Here is a 19,292-nt window from a genome sequence, read left to right as displayed (position 1 = left end):
TAATACACTTTTATTTTTGGGTTTAATACTGCTTTACTTAAAGTGGAACATCACTCTCTCAATTAACATTGATTATGTTTAATCCTCATGCTGCTAACATTAGTAAACAGATAGGAAAGAATATCCTATTTATTTGTTTTCTTTAGTTACTTTCTGGTTTTCATGAGTAGGCAAATAATGTAAAAAATCCCAGGAGTCTTCAGGAGGGGAGGAGGAGTTTTTACAGCCAACAACACCCTCCTGCATGCATGCCTGAACTAAGTGCAGAAGGATTCCAGGATGTAAATACTACATAATCATCTGCCCTTACTCAAGATGGCCAGGGCCAGAAATGCTAAGGGGGTGTTTTTCAAAGTGAGTTCTTAGCAAAATAAAGCATAGAGACATGGATGGATGGGGGAGTTTGCTTTGAATATTAAAAATGAATTAACTATCATTTTTGGTTTGTGGTACTCAGATGCAGTGACATTTGGCTTTAATATTTTTTTTTAGTTGCTGCCCTGTCTAGAGATAAATGCAAAATTAGCAATGGCACTTATTTATTTATCGAATTCCTACAGCATAATCATTTTCAGATTTCAGTACAATGTGTTAGCAAGGGAAAATGAACAATGCAAATAACGCAGTACTGGATATTTAGGTATAGCTATAATAACAATTTTCAGCTAGTGATTAAAAACAAAAAAATATCTTCTTTGGTCCAGTTGTCATCCTCATGTTTTCGGTGGTCTTGGTGCATCGTCCCTTTTTCTAGTACTCCCGATTGCATAGTAAATAGAGGTTGGATTTTGGAGACAGAATGGTAGTTACACCTTGTACTTATAATTTTTATGGAGTTCTGGTCTAACATCAGAGGCCAATTCCAGAAGTTCCTTTAATACTTTCTCCTTGAATTTCTGGAAGTTTGAATTGTATGCCTGCATCTTTTCATTGGTCTGTTCGTCTATCTTCACAGCCAAGTTACCCTGTGAGCCCATTATCTGGGAAAAGAGCAAAGTATTAGGAGAGGCATAAAAGTACGATTACATACACAAGTTGAACTGGAAACCAGTAGGACCAAATTTTACAATACTACCAAGTATTTCTTAGACATGTGCATTCGTTTTCATCCGATTGCATTTTCATCCAAATTTCAGGTATTTTTGTTATCGTTTTAACAAATGATAACAAATGTGCAGAATCCAAAAATGGAAAGATCCGACATAAACAAATGCTTTATTTTCGTTTTCGTTGCGGCAACTGTTCGATATATATAGGAGATTCGACATGATGCTGACAATAGTGATCTGTGTCCATTGAACCTGTGGTCGATTGTGTCTTACCTTAGCTCTATCAGTCCAAGATTATTCTACATGGAGAGAAAAGATTCGACATAGAGATAAAAGATTCGACATAGAGAGAAAAGATTCGACATTATAGAGACAATAGCAAAAAAAGGTTGAATGTGCCTAACCTAACTCTAACCTAAATCTAACCTAACTCTAACCTAACCTAATAATCTCTAACTCCAAGGTTATTCGACATAGAGAGAAAAGATTTGACATTATAGAGACAATAGCAAAAAAGGTCGAATGTGCCTAACCTAACTCTATTAGTATAAGATTATTTGACATAGAGAGAAAAGATTTGACATGAAGATTCGACGAAGCAGTCACCACGAGTGGATATTTATGGTCAAATGCTCCACCCATAGGCTATAGAAGAATTCTAATGTTGGTTGACTAGTAATAATAATTAATAAATATAATTATTACTAGTGTCATACAACATTAGAATTCTACTATAGCTTGTAGGCGGAACATTCGACCGGAAATGTACGATTGCGGCGTCGTTCAGTTTAGCTGCTCCATCGAATCTTCTTAGAACATTCGACAGACACCATAAGCCTTCAATGAGCCTTCAATGAGCCTTCAATGACAGATTTGACCTTAATTATTTCGGATTTTTGGACAAATGCATTTTTTAACTAAACAAAATGAATAAAAACTAATTTCGGGAGTAACTAAATAAATGTATTTTTCGGACGAAAACTAAATTCCAAAACTGTGTACACATGTCTCTGTGATAAGGACAGTTAAAGGGGGGTCGCACTTATAAACCATATGTCTTCTAACAGCAAATAAAAATATGTCTACATGTATTTATCTGCAAATTATGCTAAGGCTAATTATGCTATCAGACACTAAAAACACTAGTTGTAAAGCTGGTGTGTTTATTTTAGGTAGTATGGTTAAGGTTTCAAAGTTTTATTGGTGGAAGACAGGAAGATGACCCGTAATGAGCATGTGTCCCGACTATGTACCTATAACATTGATGCCAGTACATTGAAAATTGGCTAATTAAAGTATTACAAGGACATTAAATATCATAAGCATAAGGGACAAAACTTACAGTTAACGCAATGTGTCCCCTGTACGGCTGGCACAAAAATACCATAGTTAAACACTTCCATCCTCTGATCCACCATCTACCACCACCGCTGTAATACTCTGGTTCTGCGGAGGGTTAATAGAGCAGAAGGACCTATCATATGCACCCTTTAAAGTGGTTCTAAAGCCTAAACATTTTTTCCTTAATGCATTCCTTGCATTAAGGTAAAAAATGTTTAGGCATTAGTTTGCCCGCTCACCCCTCCTTTTACTTACTGAGCCTTTATTATTTCCAGTCCTGTGCATGTCTGCAGCTCTTCTCTCCCCTCACTTCCAGGTCTCACTGGCTTTGCTGGAGCACTGGGAGCCATTGGCTCCCGCTGCTGTCTGTCAAAGCCAGTGAAGAGGGAGCGAGCATGCACAAGTGCCCCCATGGGAAGCGGGTTCCTGTGGGGGCACCAGACAGAGAGGAGGAGTCAGGAGTGCCAGCAGGGGACCCGAGAAGAGGAGGTTTGTGGCCGCTCTGTGCAATTCTATTGAACAGAGGCGGTAAGTATAGACATGTTTATTTTTATTTTTTTACCTTTACAATCCAGGGGTGTCCATTAAGGGCACACGGATGATACAATGCCTCCCCCCTGCATTTCCACCTCCCCTATCCATGCATCCAGCCCCTTTCAGGACACCGGCATGTGGATTCCAATGTGGTGGGGCTGTTTTTTTTTAAGCACCGGTTAGAGCCAGAGGCTGTAATAGGTTTCAGTATTGGGTGGGCTCGGGCTGGAGAGAGTGCGCTCTGAGCCCACCCAGGTGTATTACAACAGTGAATCAATAGGCGCTCGTAACCCGGCCACTGCTCGCTGCTGTAGGAGCCCGTCCGCCCACCTGCAACTGATGGTGTAAGTACCGTGCTGAGGTGTGTGTGTGTGTGTGGGGGGGGGGGGGGGTGCCACCAACCGCCCCAACCAAAAAAAAAAAGAGTGCTGACCATGTCTGTCCTTTCCGTCTTCTCCTCCATTTATAGAAGTTGTGCTATAGCTCCCATGAATGAAAAGCAATCTATGAATGGAACTTGGGCAGATGAATGAAAGGTCCACCTCCTTCATTCGTACATTGTTTTTTAATTCATGGAAGCTATAGTACCGCTTCTATAAATAGAGGAGGGGGCAGAATGGGTGTACATAGTTGAGACTCCTGGTAAGTCCCTCAGCTCTATAAACCCCGTAAAAGAAGATTACCTCTGTGTGTGTATGTGGGGGGGGGGGGGGGAATGAAAGAACAGAACAATTCATCTAATTCTGCAGCCATCAGCTCAATAGACACATTGCCGTGTCTGAAAGTACGGTCTCTTGTGCTGATTTTTTAAAAACCTTTTGTGACTAAACATAAGCTTTAGAAATCAAACGTAATAACATCCTGTGAATGTAATTAGGCTATTTTCTTACCAGTTCAAATGTGTTAATCAGAAAATTACTGCATTATGGCCACTAGATGGAGCTGATGATTACAGTAAATAAGCATTTATTTCCTTTGATTATCAGCTCCACCTAGTCGCCTTAATGTAGTATCTTCCTGATTCCTATTTTACCTGGAGAGAAAATAGCCTAATAACAGTGCATTTTGCCCCCCATTTCCACAGATCAAATGAACATGCAGTTTCACAGGAAGAATAGCTGTGCTAAATACTAAGCAATAAATGTTGTAGAATAATGTTACCTTCGTCATTTGCCAGACACATCTTTGTATAGTCCCTTGTATGTGTGTCTTCTCCGTGGCATAAAACAGTTTTTGTCTACATGATGACTACAAATTATATACAGTAACACTAATAATGCTATTTAAGTTAAATTTGTTAAAGAAAACTTCCAGATGGAAATTGTTTTTATTTGCAAAGAGAAGGGTTAGAAACTCTCTAATTTGCCTTGCTTGTATACCTAATGGGGGGAAATCTCATTGCTTCCTGTTGGGTCACAGAAAAAGGAATTGAAACAAATCACTCCAACAGAGGCAAACAACAGTAAATGCACTTTTATTTGTAGAGCGGGGAAATTGCACAGATCTGTCAAGGTTTTGATTGCTGTCTGTGACCTTATTGGCAAGATTTGTTAATAGCCTGTTGTGCCATCAGGAGGCAGACATTGCCACAATGGGAATACACTCAGCAACCGAATCCTGAGAACGGCTTCTGAATATCCTCAACTATAAAAACAAAACCCCATGCTCATTTCATGACTTAATCAAATACTTACAGTGGTCTGGATACGTCGAAAGTCACTCTCTCTCTTTAGTTTATACTGATCGATATCTGCTGTAGCTTCCTCTTTTGCTTGCCGTAAACGTTTATTTTTCCCTATAAAGAGGACAATTTTACAATACAAATATTGATCTCATCCACAAATGGATATATGATTTTTATGATATAAAACACATTTTGATCTTTATTTGATCTCCATAAAGTAGGTAAAAAAAAGTTTAATAACCTAAGGCTGGATTCACACCTATGCAGTTTTAGTGCTTTTTGCATTTTGCAGATTTGCACTACAGTGCATCTAACATGGTTTCCTATGGAACACCTTCTGTAGCGCAAATCTGAAAAATGCAAAAAGCACTAAAACTGCATTGGTGTGGATCAGGCTTAAGGCCTCTTGCACACTGCTGCCTAAAAACGCAGAATTTGTAGGCATACAGGTATTTTTTATTCTTATTTTATTTTACTGACGTTAATGCAAACCATTATTTTCAATGTGCTTATACAAAGAGGTGAGTAAATATGCGCTGTTTTTAAATCAGTAAAAAAAATTTAATCTGCGTTGCCGGTTAGTATGTTCATGCATATACGCTCATATATGTACAAATGTGCACAAACGTGGCACTCACTTGATTAAAAAAAAGCTAGGAACATTGTTACACGTGTGTACAATTTCACACACATTCGCACAAGTGCTATACAGCCCATCCTCGCGCTTTTTCTGTCAGGAATGTTCATACATCAGTACAGTTACATAGGTAAAGAGGGGGGGGGTTAGGAGGGGATGGGGGGGATTGTAGTACTTTGGACAGCTGGAGACAGTGTGGGAACATCATCCCCAGGAGCTGACGTAATGGTATCTGTGGTAATAAGGCAGCAGCAACCACCAGGGAAAAGCATTAAATGGGATAAAATCCACATGTTATTTTTAAATGGTGTTGGGTATATGCTCATAGGTCTTCTGTGAATATATATATATATATATATATATAAAATGATGTATCAATGGAGTGACTAACACAACTGATAAATGGGGGAGAAAAGGGGAACCAAATATAAGAAGAGTGATTTTTCCCTGGTGGTTGTTGCCGCCCTTTTACCACAGATACCATTACCTCAGCTCCTGGGGATGATGTTCCCACAGTGCCTTTAGCTGTTAACAATAACAACATTTTTTGTTCTTGAGTCCAAGTGTTGAGAGTTGAGATTTAAAATTTGTCCCCCCTCTTCCTGTTATAGTATTTACTATACCATTTATGGCAATTATGTATTTTATTACAGACTCATCTATTTTGCATCTTCTCCTGATGAGTGGAAGATATCAACGAAATGTGTAGAGCTTTTTATTGATGCTACGTCCCAGTTATCATGAGTTTATCATGTGATTATTACCTTTTTAGAATTTTGAATCAATTGTATAATATCATGGTTACAATCAATCATGGTTATCATGTTTGTATTAATTTTGGGTATATATACCATTTTCATTACTATGAATTATATATGGGTATATTTATGTATATTTATGAACAGGGCTGGACTGGGAAAGAAATTTGGCCCTGGACTTCATCCAGACCGGCCCACTTACATTTTGAGTGTCCCATCAGCAGCCCCTTACATCAGAGTGTCCCATTAGCACCCCCTTACATCAGAGTGCCCCATAAGCACCCCCTTACATCAGAGTGTCCCATCAGCACCCCCTTACATAAGAGTGTCCCATTACCAGCCAACTTACATCACAGCAATCTTCAAAGCCAAAAAGGACCACTTCTCATATACAATCTCAACGGCCGCAAACCAACCACGGGAACTGTTTAAACTGGTTAATCAATCAATGAATCCGGTCTGCCTAGAACCCCCAGAAAGCGAATCCCAGGATTACTGTGACAAACTGTCGGATTTTTTCATCGATAAAGTCAAAACCATCAGGGAAACAATTTTTCAGAAGAAAACATCCAACCTCAGCCAGCAAATACATAAAGAGGATGTCTGCATCAACATACCGCAACCGCCAAAATTTTCACTATCCCCAATTACCGTAGACACCGCAAAAAACATCATTAATAAACTGCGTGACAGTACCTCACCTATTGACATCATCCCCACAAAACGACTGAAAGAATGCTCCGACATCGTGGCTCCAACCATAACCCACCTCATAAACCGATCATTCCACGATGACGTCGTGCTGACGAAACGCGTAGGGCGTAGCCTAGGACGTGCACCTTACATTGGCATACAGATTACAACGCCGGCGCAGCTATTTGAAAGGCGAATTGTCTCTTTGGAGATTGTGAGTAATTTGGATTTTAAACAAATAAACCGTTTAAAAAAATAGTGTTGCACTATGGATGTATTTCTGTTTCCTCTCCTATGCACTTGCTAAACGGACTATTTGAGGAAGTAAAAGGGCGAACATTCCCCCAGCACAGCAGGAACAGAGTCCAAAGGAAAGCTGCACAGTGGCTCATACTGTGACTGCTCGGCTAACCCTTTGAGGGTTCTTTGTCTGGTGAGCGCAATCATTCTCCTGACACTGAGTGGCGCACCGGAGAGGAATGTTCCTTAACCCTTTCTGCACTAGTCACCTTACTCTATCCTTTGTTACTTGAAGAGATCTTATGCGTTTTTCCAGCAATTTGAGTGATGCGATTCTAAAAAATTTGTTTGGGCATTGAAAGAATTCCCTTTGACATACTTTTTCTTGTTATTCTTATGATCATTTTGGACTATCACTCTTGGGACTTATAGTACAGAACACAGTTTATGGATTTTTATTATTGATGCTTGTGGTTTGTATATGATCCTTCACATGTAACACATATGCATTAATATTTTTGTATGATTTTCACATTTTATACTTTTATATTTTTGCATGATTTTCACTTTTTATAGCACATGTGCACTTTTGAGTTGCACGCCAACGGGTATTTTTCAACATACATTTTTTTCTTCATTTTAACCGTCATTTATTTATTTATATTAACACGCATTTATCAGGGGCATACATATGGTATTTGGTAGATACCACTAATATTTCATACTAGTTCACATTATTAATTTATTTTATTTTTAAGGCCGCTTATTAATAATATTGATTAGAATACTGCACATTTAATTTTTTGGCACCAAGGTGAATGTTAGGTAAGGTTTTAGCGCCAAAGCTTATATTTCTTATTGTACACGAAGGGATTGTTCCCAGCATCCTCAAACAAGGCATCGTCAAACCTCTACTCAAGAAACCAAACCTGGACCCTCAGGATCCAAACAACCGTAGGCCGATTACAAGCCTCAACACCATTTCTAAGATCATGGAGAAAGCTGTAGTACATCAGCTACAACTTCACCTGGATACTCACAAACTCCTGGACCCACTGCAATCAGGCTTCCGCCCGGGTCATGGAACAGAAACAGCTCTCCTCAAGATTTGGGATGACGCCCTCGAAGCAGCAGATGACGGAGAGCCGTGTCTCCTCGTACTGCTAGACCTAAGTGCAGCGTTTGATACAGTAGATCACAATACTCTACTCGTCCGCCTCACAGAAGTAGCCGGAGTCCAAGACATAGATCTCCAATGGTTCGCGTCCTTCCTAGGAAATCGGTCACAGACAGTGAAACTAGGAAAATTCCTCTCCGAAACTCGGGCAGTCACCTGCGGAGTTCCTCAAGGCTCTCCGTTGTCACCCGTTCTCTTCAACATTTACATTCGCCCACTCCTTCAAATCATCAGATGCTCAGATCTCTGCTTCCACTCTTATGCTGACGACACGCAACTTTATTTCCGGATCAATGGAAAAAAAGATCACCAACAACAACTTGAAAACTGCCTCAAATCAATAGAGGACTGGATGACCACCAACTCCCTCCAGCTGAACCAATCAAAGACAGAGCTTCTTATCTTACACCCAAATCATAAGCCCGCAACCAAAACCTCCTGGTTTCCACCAACCGTCTTTGGGCAGACTATCTCCCCAAAGACCAAAGCGAAGAGTCTCGGGGTTATTTTAGACGCACAAATGTCAATGAATGCGCAAATAGGATCTGTAGTCAGTCGATCTCACCATCTGCTGCGCATGCTTCGCAGACTCATCCCTTTTATCCCAAAGAATGACAAAGCAGTGGTAGTTGGAACAATCATTAATTCACGACTGGACTACGCAAACTCGCTTTACATAGGATTACCACAATATCAACTTGCGAGATTACAACTGATCCAAAACACGGCGGCAAGGCTGATAACAGGAAAAAAACCCTGGGAATCCATTTCTCCTTCACTGAGGAGCTTACATTGGCTAACCGTAAAAAATCGGATCACGTTCAAGACCCTTTGCCTCACCCACAAATGCGTGCATAGAGAAGCTCCGCAATACCTAATGGAGAAAATAAATCATTACACACCAAACCGCAGTCTTTGATCAGCCAACAAAAACCTCCTCCTCGTGCCCAAAGCCCGGTATAAATCCAAGGGTGATCGGAGATTCGCTGTCCAAGGGCCTCGGCTATGGAATGCTCTACCAATCAACATCCGCCTGGAAGAAAATCACCTGGCTTTTAGGAAAAAACTCAAGACCTTCCTCTTTTAGCAGATAATCAAAGCTCGCCACAGCGCCTAGAGGCAATTCAGTTCGCATTGTGCGCTATACAAGTATTTCATTCATTCATTCATTCACAGTGTCCTATCAGCACCCCCTTACATCAGAGTGTCCCATCACCAGCCCCCTTAAATCAGAGTGTCCCATCAGCAGCCCCCTTACATCAGAGTGTTCCATCAGCAGCCCCCTTACATCAGAGTGTTCCATCAGCAGCCCCCTTACATCAGAGTGTTCCATCAGCAGCCCCCTTAAATCAGAGTGTCCCATCAGCAGCCCCTTACATCAGAGTGTTCCATCAGCAGCCCCCTTAAATCAGAGTGTCCCATCAGCAGTCCCTTACATCAGAGTGTCCCATCAGCAGCTCCCTTACATCAGAGTGTTCCATCACCAGCCCCCTTACATCAGAGTGGCCCACTGAGCCATCGGCCCACCGGGAAACTCCTGGTAGTCCCGATGGTCAGTACATGCCTATTTATGAACCATTTTGAAAGTATCATATGTGTTACGTATCATGTCTACTTTATTTTGTATGATATTTATTGCAATTAATTTATTGATTTGCACATATTCTCACATGTATCATAAAATATGTTATCTAATATCAATTGATTAGTTTACATTCTAGTGGTGTGTTTCCCACAAAGTCCCCCAATCCCCCCCAATCCCCTCCTAAACCTTTTGTGGAAAATCGGATGATCATTCGTCTGATTTTCTCAAAGCATGTACCCCACTTAAAAAATATGTTTTTTTTGTTTAACAATCACACTTGCCAATGCTGCATCTGTCCCCCAACGCATCTAACACTGAGAACCAAGCGGTCTAACACCACCGATCGCTCGGTTCTCACAGCTCCATGAGTAGAGATCTGCTGACTGTTAGTCGGCAGCTTTGTGCTCTACTTGACCCCCCACCGCACTTCTCCTTTAAGAACAGTTTGTAAATATATACGTACAAGGGCCAGATAGATCTGCTCATAGGATAACTAAAGGAAAAACCATTAAGCGAAGTTCCACCTGTGGAAAAAAAAAGTCAGCACCTACAAATACTATAGCTGCTGACTTTTAATATAAGGAAACTTACTTGTCCAGGGAGCCCGCGATGTCCACACCCCAGCCGATCTTTGGATCGACTCCCAGGTGCTGCCACCACCGTTCCTGGTAAGGGTACCAGGCAGTGAAGACTTTCAACTTCACTCCTGGTTCCCTACTGGCATGCGTGAGTTTTGCTCTGCGTTCTGATTGGTCCTTTCTGTCTTCTGGGACCTGTGTGTCTCCCAGAAGACAGCAGGGGGGAAGGAGGATTTGCCGGACAGTGCGTAAATCTTTTCCCTGGAAGTGGGAGCAGATACCTGGATTTGACAGGTATCTGCTCCCCACTCCCCCCTGAAAGGTGCCAAATGTAATGGGGGGAGGAATACGATCAGCACAAGTTCCATTTATGGATGGAACTCCGCTATTTTAGTTTTGGACTGAGAGGAGAGGGACAAGGCCTGTCTGACTGAACACATTAGATACAATCTCTACTGATGTGAAATTCATACAATTCTCATGTGTGCAAAATAAAATTTTTGCCTTTAGTTATACTTTAGGTCACCAGAGGGAGCACATTTTTTTATTTATGGCAAGCAAGTATCATTTTGGTAATCAAAATACAATACTGTATAATGACTGACTATATGACTCCACTTACAACATGTCCAGGCAAACTCTTACTATTTATAACAGGTACGTATATAGGTCCAACAATTTACAAAAGCCCATGCCCTCAATGCACTTACAATCTAAGGTCCCTATCTTACATACAGTATGGGGACCAATTAACCTACCTGTATGTCTTTGAAACCCTAGCAAGAACGGGGAGAACAAACTCCATTCTGTCCTGACCAGGATTTGAGCCAAGGACCCCAGTACTGCAAGGCAGAATTGATAACCACTAAGCCACTTTAGTGCCCATACTACATGCAATGTCGCACTTAGGCCTCATGCACATGGGCAGAAAAAAAACACCACTATTTGAGGATTTCAATGCCTCTGAATGCTGCTTTATTTAAGCCATTGTATCCAATGTATCCATGTACATTGTGGTGTTTAAAATTCGTATTTAAAGCAGTGTTTAGGGGAATAAAAAAAACAAGCCAGTTTACATTAGAAAGTGGTACAGGAAACCCACATTTCATGTACTGCATTCAAAACGCACTGCACTTGCGATCTGCATAGGGTGTCAGTGTTAATGACACCCCAAACGCAGTGTATTTGCCTGCACGTGATCCCATGATACAGTAGTACCCTGTGATTCCGTTGCTGTGCGTTTTGTAAAGTAGTGCTTGCGCTACTTTTGGTGCAGTCTGGCACAATTTCAGCCCATTGTAAACTGTAATTGCACTGCACCCGGATTGCATGCAAGCTGCACAAGAACGCAGAGCATGTTCCTATGCGATTCATGGTGTGAACTGGCAATAAATCTGCGCTCGGAGGGAAGCTTACTGACAAAATATTTGCAGATTTTGAACATAAATGCATATAAATGCATACATAAAAACAAAAATTCATTCTAGTGGCTAAAATAAAAAAAACAAAGCATTCTAGCCTAGAGAATGAGTTTAGACGCACATGCCTCTAGATGCCATAGACGAGTGACTACATGCCAAAACAGGCATTTTTCTGCCAGTTTCTGGTCAGTCCTTTAACTACAGCTAGAAAACACTGCAGACATAACGTTGTGCCTTCCTCTCATCCTCTGCCCCTTTACTGTCACTTTACCAGTTAGTCCGGTCCCCTTGATCTGAAAGATCATTGAATGAAGCTCAGGAGGATAAGATCATGCATCATTTTTTGTAATAAATGTGTACTGTATTCTAATATGAGGTTTTTATTTTGCCTGGGAAAGTGTTCATTTTTGAAGCGTTCTTTGATTCCAGCTAAGCCTTTATACTGCTAGCAGCAAATTTGCATTTACTGTAAATGAATGTGTGAAGTGTAACCTCAAACAGGAAATTTCAGCTGGGTGTTGACACAACGCGTCAAGGCTCCTACAATATAAACACAAATCTTCAGCTCTACCCTAAACATTTCATGGCTGATCAATGCATCATTGTCTTTAAATGGTATTCTAAGATAGTCAGCCACTGCATGCACAAGACATTTATACAGTGAAAGGGTTAACTCCCTGAGCATGCGATGCACTGCATGTGTGTGGGTAAGCTAACAGCAACTGCATCCTGTATTATCCAGCTTCTGTGTAAAGTGTACACATAGCAATGATTGTGGTGACAACACAGAAGATAGCATCTGCACCCTGCTAAAACCAGAAGTACGAGGTCATGCAAATCATCCGTCTGACCTCTGCTGTCACTGCATTCTGCATCTAGCTTCTTTTTTTTTTTTTCTTTAATGTTGCACAAAATCTCCCATATTCATAAAACGTAGAAAAGTTCTAGAGCCGCTCATGATTTCAAAGGCAGTAAAGTGAATAGAAACGGATGGGGTTTTGCAGAGAAGACATACTCATACATAGACACAAGGGTTGGCTGTCTATGCAATACCTGGGGAAATAAATCTGCTGCATGGCTGGCCAGTGATCGTATTGTTTGCTCTAGTAAGATTTTGATCCTACAGAAAACCCTATAAAGTTTGAGTGACTGTGTGATCAAAGGCTGGGGGTGATTGTTGTTGGGTCTCTTTGATTTTACTTGCCTTTGTTTGTGTATCATTTCCAGATGCATGTATTTTACCATAATTCTCACCACAGGACAGTCAATAAAAGTAGGCTCGAGATGCAATGAGTAACGCATTTCTAGCGGCTAGAGAAAGACGTATAAAGAAACACATGTGTGGGATTACATAGCTCCATGGAGACTAAAGTAATGCTGGAGATACACATTCTCATAGATAGAGACATTCATGTCGGTGACAGCCGTTATAAATATAGGTGTGTGTGTAAAATGGAAGAATAATTTCTGAAATCAGCAAGAAAAAGTTCAAAACGATGGGGGTCGTATTGGGTGTTTTAAAGTACAGTAAAACCTTGGATTGCGAGCATAATTCGTCCTTGGAAACATGCTTGTAATCCAAAGCACTTGTAAATCAAAGAGAATTTCCCCATAAGAAAAAATGGAAACGCCGATGATTCGTTCCACAACCATTTATTCATAAATCCTTCAGTTTATAGTCCATATAAAAAGATTACAGCAATATGATAGGTTGTGTAACCATAAAATGTCCATCTACAAATAGAATCCTCCACAAGGAGATTAGAAGCAAAATCCCGCAGGTGCTACAGAGTATAAAAGAGAAGAGAGGCGTCTCTAAGTGTAACGATATGGTTACATTTATTGAAGGTACAACATTTAGAAATGCACATGGTTGATGATAAAAAGAGGCACATGTAAGTATGTAGGCTCCTGAGGTAAAGCTGTCCACATAGACCATCCTCCGCACTGTTGGCTCTCACCGTTGTCAGTCTGCAATAGTGACCGGAAAGACTACGCTGAAGTAGAGCGATTTAAAAGCAAGGCACGCAGTGTGGAAGGAATGATGTCGATGTCGGTGCGGGGGATGGTCTATGTGGACAGCTTTACCCCGGATGTCTGCATACTAAGATGTGCCTTTTTTAATCAAGCATGTGAGTTGCTAAATGTTGTACCTATATTAATTGTAACCATATTGTTACACTTAGAGGCGCCTCTGTTCTGTTTTATACTCAGTTGTGACATGACGCTACTTGTATATCAAGACATTGCTTGTGTATCAAGTCGAAATGTATTTAAAATTTTAGCTTTTCTTGCAAATCGCTCTAAAACAAGGTAACTCTCAAACCAAGGTTTTACTGTATAATTAAAGGCAAACTTTATTATTAGTTTCAATAGAATGGAGAGGGATTAGGACATCTGTCAGGTTTTTATTGCTGTCTGTGCTCACTCTCACTATTTGTCCTGGTGACCGTTATCACCAAAAGTGAAAGAAAGAAATTCAAAATTTTTTTTTTTTTTGCAAGTACAGGAATAGAGGGGAAATCTTCCAACCATGATAATGGTTCTGGTGAGAACCATGGATTCCCTCACTTTGGAGGAAATTCCTCTCACTTCCCGTTTTGACTATGGGAAAGGAAATGAAGGGGAAGTTCTCCAATGAGACATAGATAGTAAAAAAGAAACTGAAAGGTGAAAGCCTACTAGAACATACATATGGAAACAAACACCTCTTTGACTACAACTGGAATCGCTGAAATTTATGGGTTAAAGTGGTGGGCCAGCGAAAAAAAAAAGGGTAAAAGTCAGCAGCTACAAACACTGTAGCTGCTGACTTTTAATAAGCACTTACCTTTCTAGGGTGCCCGTGATCTCGGCTGCCCGAGACTGACCCGTCCCCTGGCTCTCGGGTCCCGGCGCCGCCATTCAAATGCGGCTTCACTGCCCGTTTCCTACTGCATATGCGCAAGTCGCACACCGCTTTGTGAATGGGGCTTGCTGTGTTGTGGGACATACAGTTCCCACAACACACCGTGCCCCATTCACCAGAAGACAACGCCAGGAGGAGAAGACCGGAGATCACCGCAGAATAGGAAGAGGCAGATTCTGGTAAGTGAAAAAAGTTTTTGTTTTTTTTTACATTTTTTTGGAAGCTTTTTATGCATTTTTTTTTTTTTAGGGTGGTCCTCCCCTTTAATAATCACTAATGTATGGTATGTACAATATACCAAATACTTTCCTTGGCACCAGCCACCAACACATGGTTCTGCTTACCGAACATGGTCAGAACAGGTTTGGGATACCGACAACCCACCCTAATCTTTCATCTCTCTACTGTTTATTGTTTGATCTAATGTTCGTTAAGTGCTTGTTTTCTATTCTGATTGATCTGTTACATTAACGGAGCATATTTTGTCTACTTTACATATTATGTCTGTTTTATATCCTGCTTGCCCAACTTCCTATAGTCTGATAGGTATGTGTACAGAATGTCTATACAAATGTACTTCTCCATGCTATGTAGATCATGTAGTATACAGTATCTCACAAAAGTGAGTACACCCCTCACATTTTTGTAAATATTTTATTATATCTTTTCATGTGACAACACTGAAGAAATGACACTTTGCTACAATGTAAATTAGTGAGTGTACAGCTTGTATAACAGTGTAAATTTTCTGTCCCCCCAAAATAAGTCAAAACACAGCCATTAATGTCTAAACCGCTGGCAACATAAGTGAGTACATCCCTAATTGAAAATGTCCAAACTAGGCCCAAAGTGTCAATATTTTGTGTGGCCTCCATTATTTTCCAGCACTGCCTTAACCCTCTTGGGCATGGAATTCACCAGAACTTCACAGGTTGTCACTGGAGTCCTCTTCCACTCCTCCATGATGACATCACGGAGCTGGTGGATGTAAAAGACCTTGCGCTCCTCCACCTTTGTTTGAGGAGGAGGATTAGTCGACCATGGCGAGGCCTGTTCTGAGTGGAACCTGTCCTGTTAAACTGCTATATGGTCTTGGACACCATGCTGCTGCTCAGTTTCAGAGTCTTGGCAATCTTCTTATAGCCTAGGCCAGTGATGACGAACCTTGGCACCCCAGATGCTTTTGAACTACACTTCCCATAACGCTCAACTACGCTGCAGAGTGCATGAGCATGATGGGGAATGTAGTTACAAAACATCTGTGGTGCCAAGGTTCACCATCACTGGCCTATGCTATTTTTATGTAGAGCAACAATAGTTTTTTTCAGATCCTTAGAGAGTTCTTTGCCAAGAGGTGCCATGTGGAACTTCCAGTGACCAGTGTAAGAAAGTGAGAGCGATAACACCAAATTAAACACACCTGCTCCCCATTCACACCTGAGACCTTGTAACACTAACGAGTCACATGACACAGGGCAGGAAAAATGGCTAAATGGGCCCAATTTGGACATTTTCATTTAGGGGTGTACTCACTTTTGTTGCCAGCGTTTTGGACATCAATGGCTGTGTGTTGAGTTATTTTGAGGGGACAGCAAATTTACACTGTTATACAAGCTGTACACTCACTACTTTACATTGTAGCAAAGTGTAATTTCTTCAGTGTTGTCACATGAAAAGATATAATAAAATATTTATAAAAATGTGAGGGGTGTACTCACTTTTGTGAGATACTGTATATACTTGGGTATCATATGTCTGGCCACTTGTTGTATTGTATGACACTTTATTTATGCCTTTTCAATAAAAACAAATCAAAGAAACAAAAAAAATAAACATAAAGGGATTATAACCCCCCTTCTTCTATCCAAAATGAAAAAAGTTTAGGGCTGCTGCATGGTGCGAGATCGCATTTGATTGGCACCGCACTGCAGTGCAAATCACATGCAATGTCCGTGCGATGCAATTACAGCCATACAGATAGTATGGCTAAAATCGCATTGCATTTGGACTAAACTCGCACAGGACCCTTTTTTTGGTCCACACCAGAATCGGTGTGAACACCCATGCGATCTGATTCATGTCTGAACTGACAGTTCGCAGTGCGATATGCAAGCTGAAATGGGGGTGTCATTAACAATGTATTGACACTCCCCGCAGTTGGCATATGGCAGTGTGAACTGTCATGCGATTCGGGTGTGATGTGGGAACCAGCAGTGGATTTGCAGGGTTCCCGCATCGCAGCAGTGTGAACCTTAGTCCTACTTTAATTCTAATTATTAATAAATAGCTTCATCAAAAGTATATTCTATTGAACTGGCACACTGTTGGTGCAAAAGTAGCCTCAAGGTACCAAGAAAGGTTACTGGGGTTGATTTAATAAAACTGGAGAGTGTAACAATTGGTGCAGTTCTGCATAGAAAACAATCATCTTCCAGGTTTTTTTTTGTCAAAGTGGTAAAAACCTGAAAAGCAATGTCATATTGTGCTAGTATGCATCACATACTAGCACATTATATGAAACATACCTGAAAAGGAAGCCTTCCAGCCATGCGCTGTCACTGCTGAAGGCATTCTTATCTTCACCCTGTCTTCCTTCCAGGTTCGCGAACTCCAGCTTTGTGAGTGGCCAGAGCCACAATGCATGCGCGTGGGAGCCTTCGTTTACGGCACAAGACTGAAGCAACGGCCCGGGTGGTTGTTCCTTTTCAGAGTAAATGTGTCAGTGACTTGTTATCGGCACCATCTACAGTAAATATCTTCTAAACAGTGCATGTTTAGGAGATATTTACAATACCTATAGGTAAGCCTTATTCTAGGCTTATCTATTGGTAAAATTCATGCATGGGAGTTTACTCCCACTTTAACCACTTGAAGACCAAGCCTTTTCTGGAACTTTTTGTTTAAAAGTTTCAGTCAGTATTTCTTTGCTAGAAAATTACTTAGAACCCCCAAACATTTTATATATATATATATATATATATATATATATATATATATATATATATATATATATATATATATATATATATATATATATATATATATATTATGCAGAGACCCCATAGAATAAAATGGCGGTCTTTCAAACACAATTTCTTTTGGAAAAAATACACTATGATGATAAAAAAAAAGAAGCACAATATTTACCCCAATTTTTTTGTATAATGTGAAAGATTATGTTACGCCTAGTAAATAGTTATCTAATATGTCATGCTTTAAAACTGCGCTTGCTCGTGGAATGGCAAAACACTACGGTACTTAGAGTAAATAGAGACGAGGGGCAACCATCCTGGCCTCACTTGTCTCCATACCCAGCTAACAGCAGCATTGGATCACGCTAGGGCTTCAACATTACAGACTGAAATGGCTGTACACATGGTGCAGCTGCAGCATTTTCAACTCAGGCTGCATGTTTTGACAAGTGGCCCCACCTGTCAAACTCACCCATTGCGATCAATGAGGCCGCACTGCAACTGTGAGCCAAACATTTGGTTTAAGAGCTGCGGTGCAGTCCCACAAATTCAAATTTCCATTTGACAGTTAAAGTAGTACCTCCTGAATGGCTGTCAGCTGCTGCTGTACAGCACTCTGAAAAGTGACCCACCTTGGATTGCTATTTAGAAGGCAGTGAGCTTATTGCAAGTGTTAAATAAGCAGAACAGTTTTCATGGCAACCTCATATGATTTTTGTTAAAGCTTTTTAGCATTCCAAAAGAAATAATAATCAAGACAACTGTGCTTTAGGTATGTGACAAGAATGCTGTAACATATACAGTATATGCATATATGTATGTTTTTTTTAAATTCCTTATATTAAATACAATATAGAGTCCTGAGTATTCTATGCATATTATAGCTTTCTTATTTAGCTGAAGCAGGGTTTCCTGTGGCTTGTGGTCCTCATAAATGAGAGAACTGTGGGGTTTCCACTTCTGCTACAATATTCAAATTCTTCATATTCTACTCTAATTATGCACATACAGAGAACTGGGTATTTGAATAGAAAATATAATAGATCTTACAAATCAAAATGTTATAAAGAGGTTAGCTAAAAAAACAGATGAGATAATGGGACAGATTCCTTCTGAGATTTAGAGCTAGCAAAAGTAAAAAGGAATAAAATATATATATATAGAATATAATATTTATCATAATATGAATTTTATATGTTTTATATATATATATATATATATATATATATATATATATATAAAACATTCATTTTATGATAAATATTATTTTAGCATAGTTGAATGTAATCCCCATGGTGTAATCTGCTTTAGACAATTAACAGCAACTCAATTACTCCCCAGCATTACTAATCCTCTTACTTTTTTTGGCTTCTTCCAGTTTGTCCTTTGCTCGTTTCTCCGCCTGCAGTAACTGCTGGATGCCCTGGGACTGGCTGGCCATTGTTTACTGGAGATGTCCTGGACTGTGACCTCAACTGGGATTTTACTGCAGACTAGAGCCTTTTATACATACATCCCTCTGCTGTTTGCTGTCAAAACAGTGTGTGGCTGCCTGTGGATCTGGATGGAGCAGTACAGAACTGGTTTCTTTCATCAGAGGTTACAAAAAAAAAAGCTTCATAAAACATAGACATAAAATATTTATCCCTACACCAAAGATCCAGATAAAGGAATCATTTTTCTTGTGCATTTCTTAATGATGAATAAAGATGGTT

General features: G+C 40.2%; 1 protein-coding gene across 2 annotated transcripts; it reads right to left on the bottom strand.

Annotated features, from left to right (window-relative positions):
* Nucleotides 1–522: 522 nt before the first annotated feature.
* On the bottom strand, nucleotides 523–19,083 carry ATP6V1G3 (ATPase H+ transporting V1 subunit G3). Of its 2 annotated transcripts, none has more exons than XM_077452741.1 (3): nucleotides 18,937–19,083; nucleotides 4,619–4,719; nucleotides 523–980 (listed from the first exon to the last, which is right to left on the bottom strand). In XM_077452741.1, the coding sequence occupies exons 1-3, from the start codon at nucleotides 19,016–19,018 to the stop codon at nucleotides 807–809; spliced, it is 357 nt and encodes a 118-aa protein (XP_077308867.1). In that variant the 5' UTR covers nucleotides 19,019–19,083; the 3' UTR covers nucleotides 523–806. The 2 variants fall into 2 exon arrangements, with proteins under 2 accessions (XP_077308867.1, XP_077308866.1); XM_077452740.1 differs by lacking the exon at nucleotides 18,937–19,083 and adding an exon at nucleotides 17,131–17,191.
* Between the last annotated feature and the right edge of the window lie 209 nt (nucleotides 19,084–19,292).

Source organism: Lithobates pipiens, unplaced genomic scaffold (assembly GCF_037356315.1).
Source record: "Lithobates pipiens isolate NorthernLeopardFrog02 unplaced genomic scaffold, aLitPip1_a1.2 Scaffold_23, whole genome shotgun sequence".
NCBI classification, from domain to species: Eukaryota; Metazoa; Chordata; class Amphibia; order Anura; family Ranidae; genus Lithobates; species Lithobates pipiens.
The sequence above is the reverse complement of the archived record's forward strand: the minus strand, read 5'-3'. Positions and strand labels throughout refer to the sequence as shown.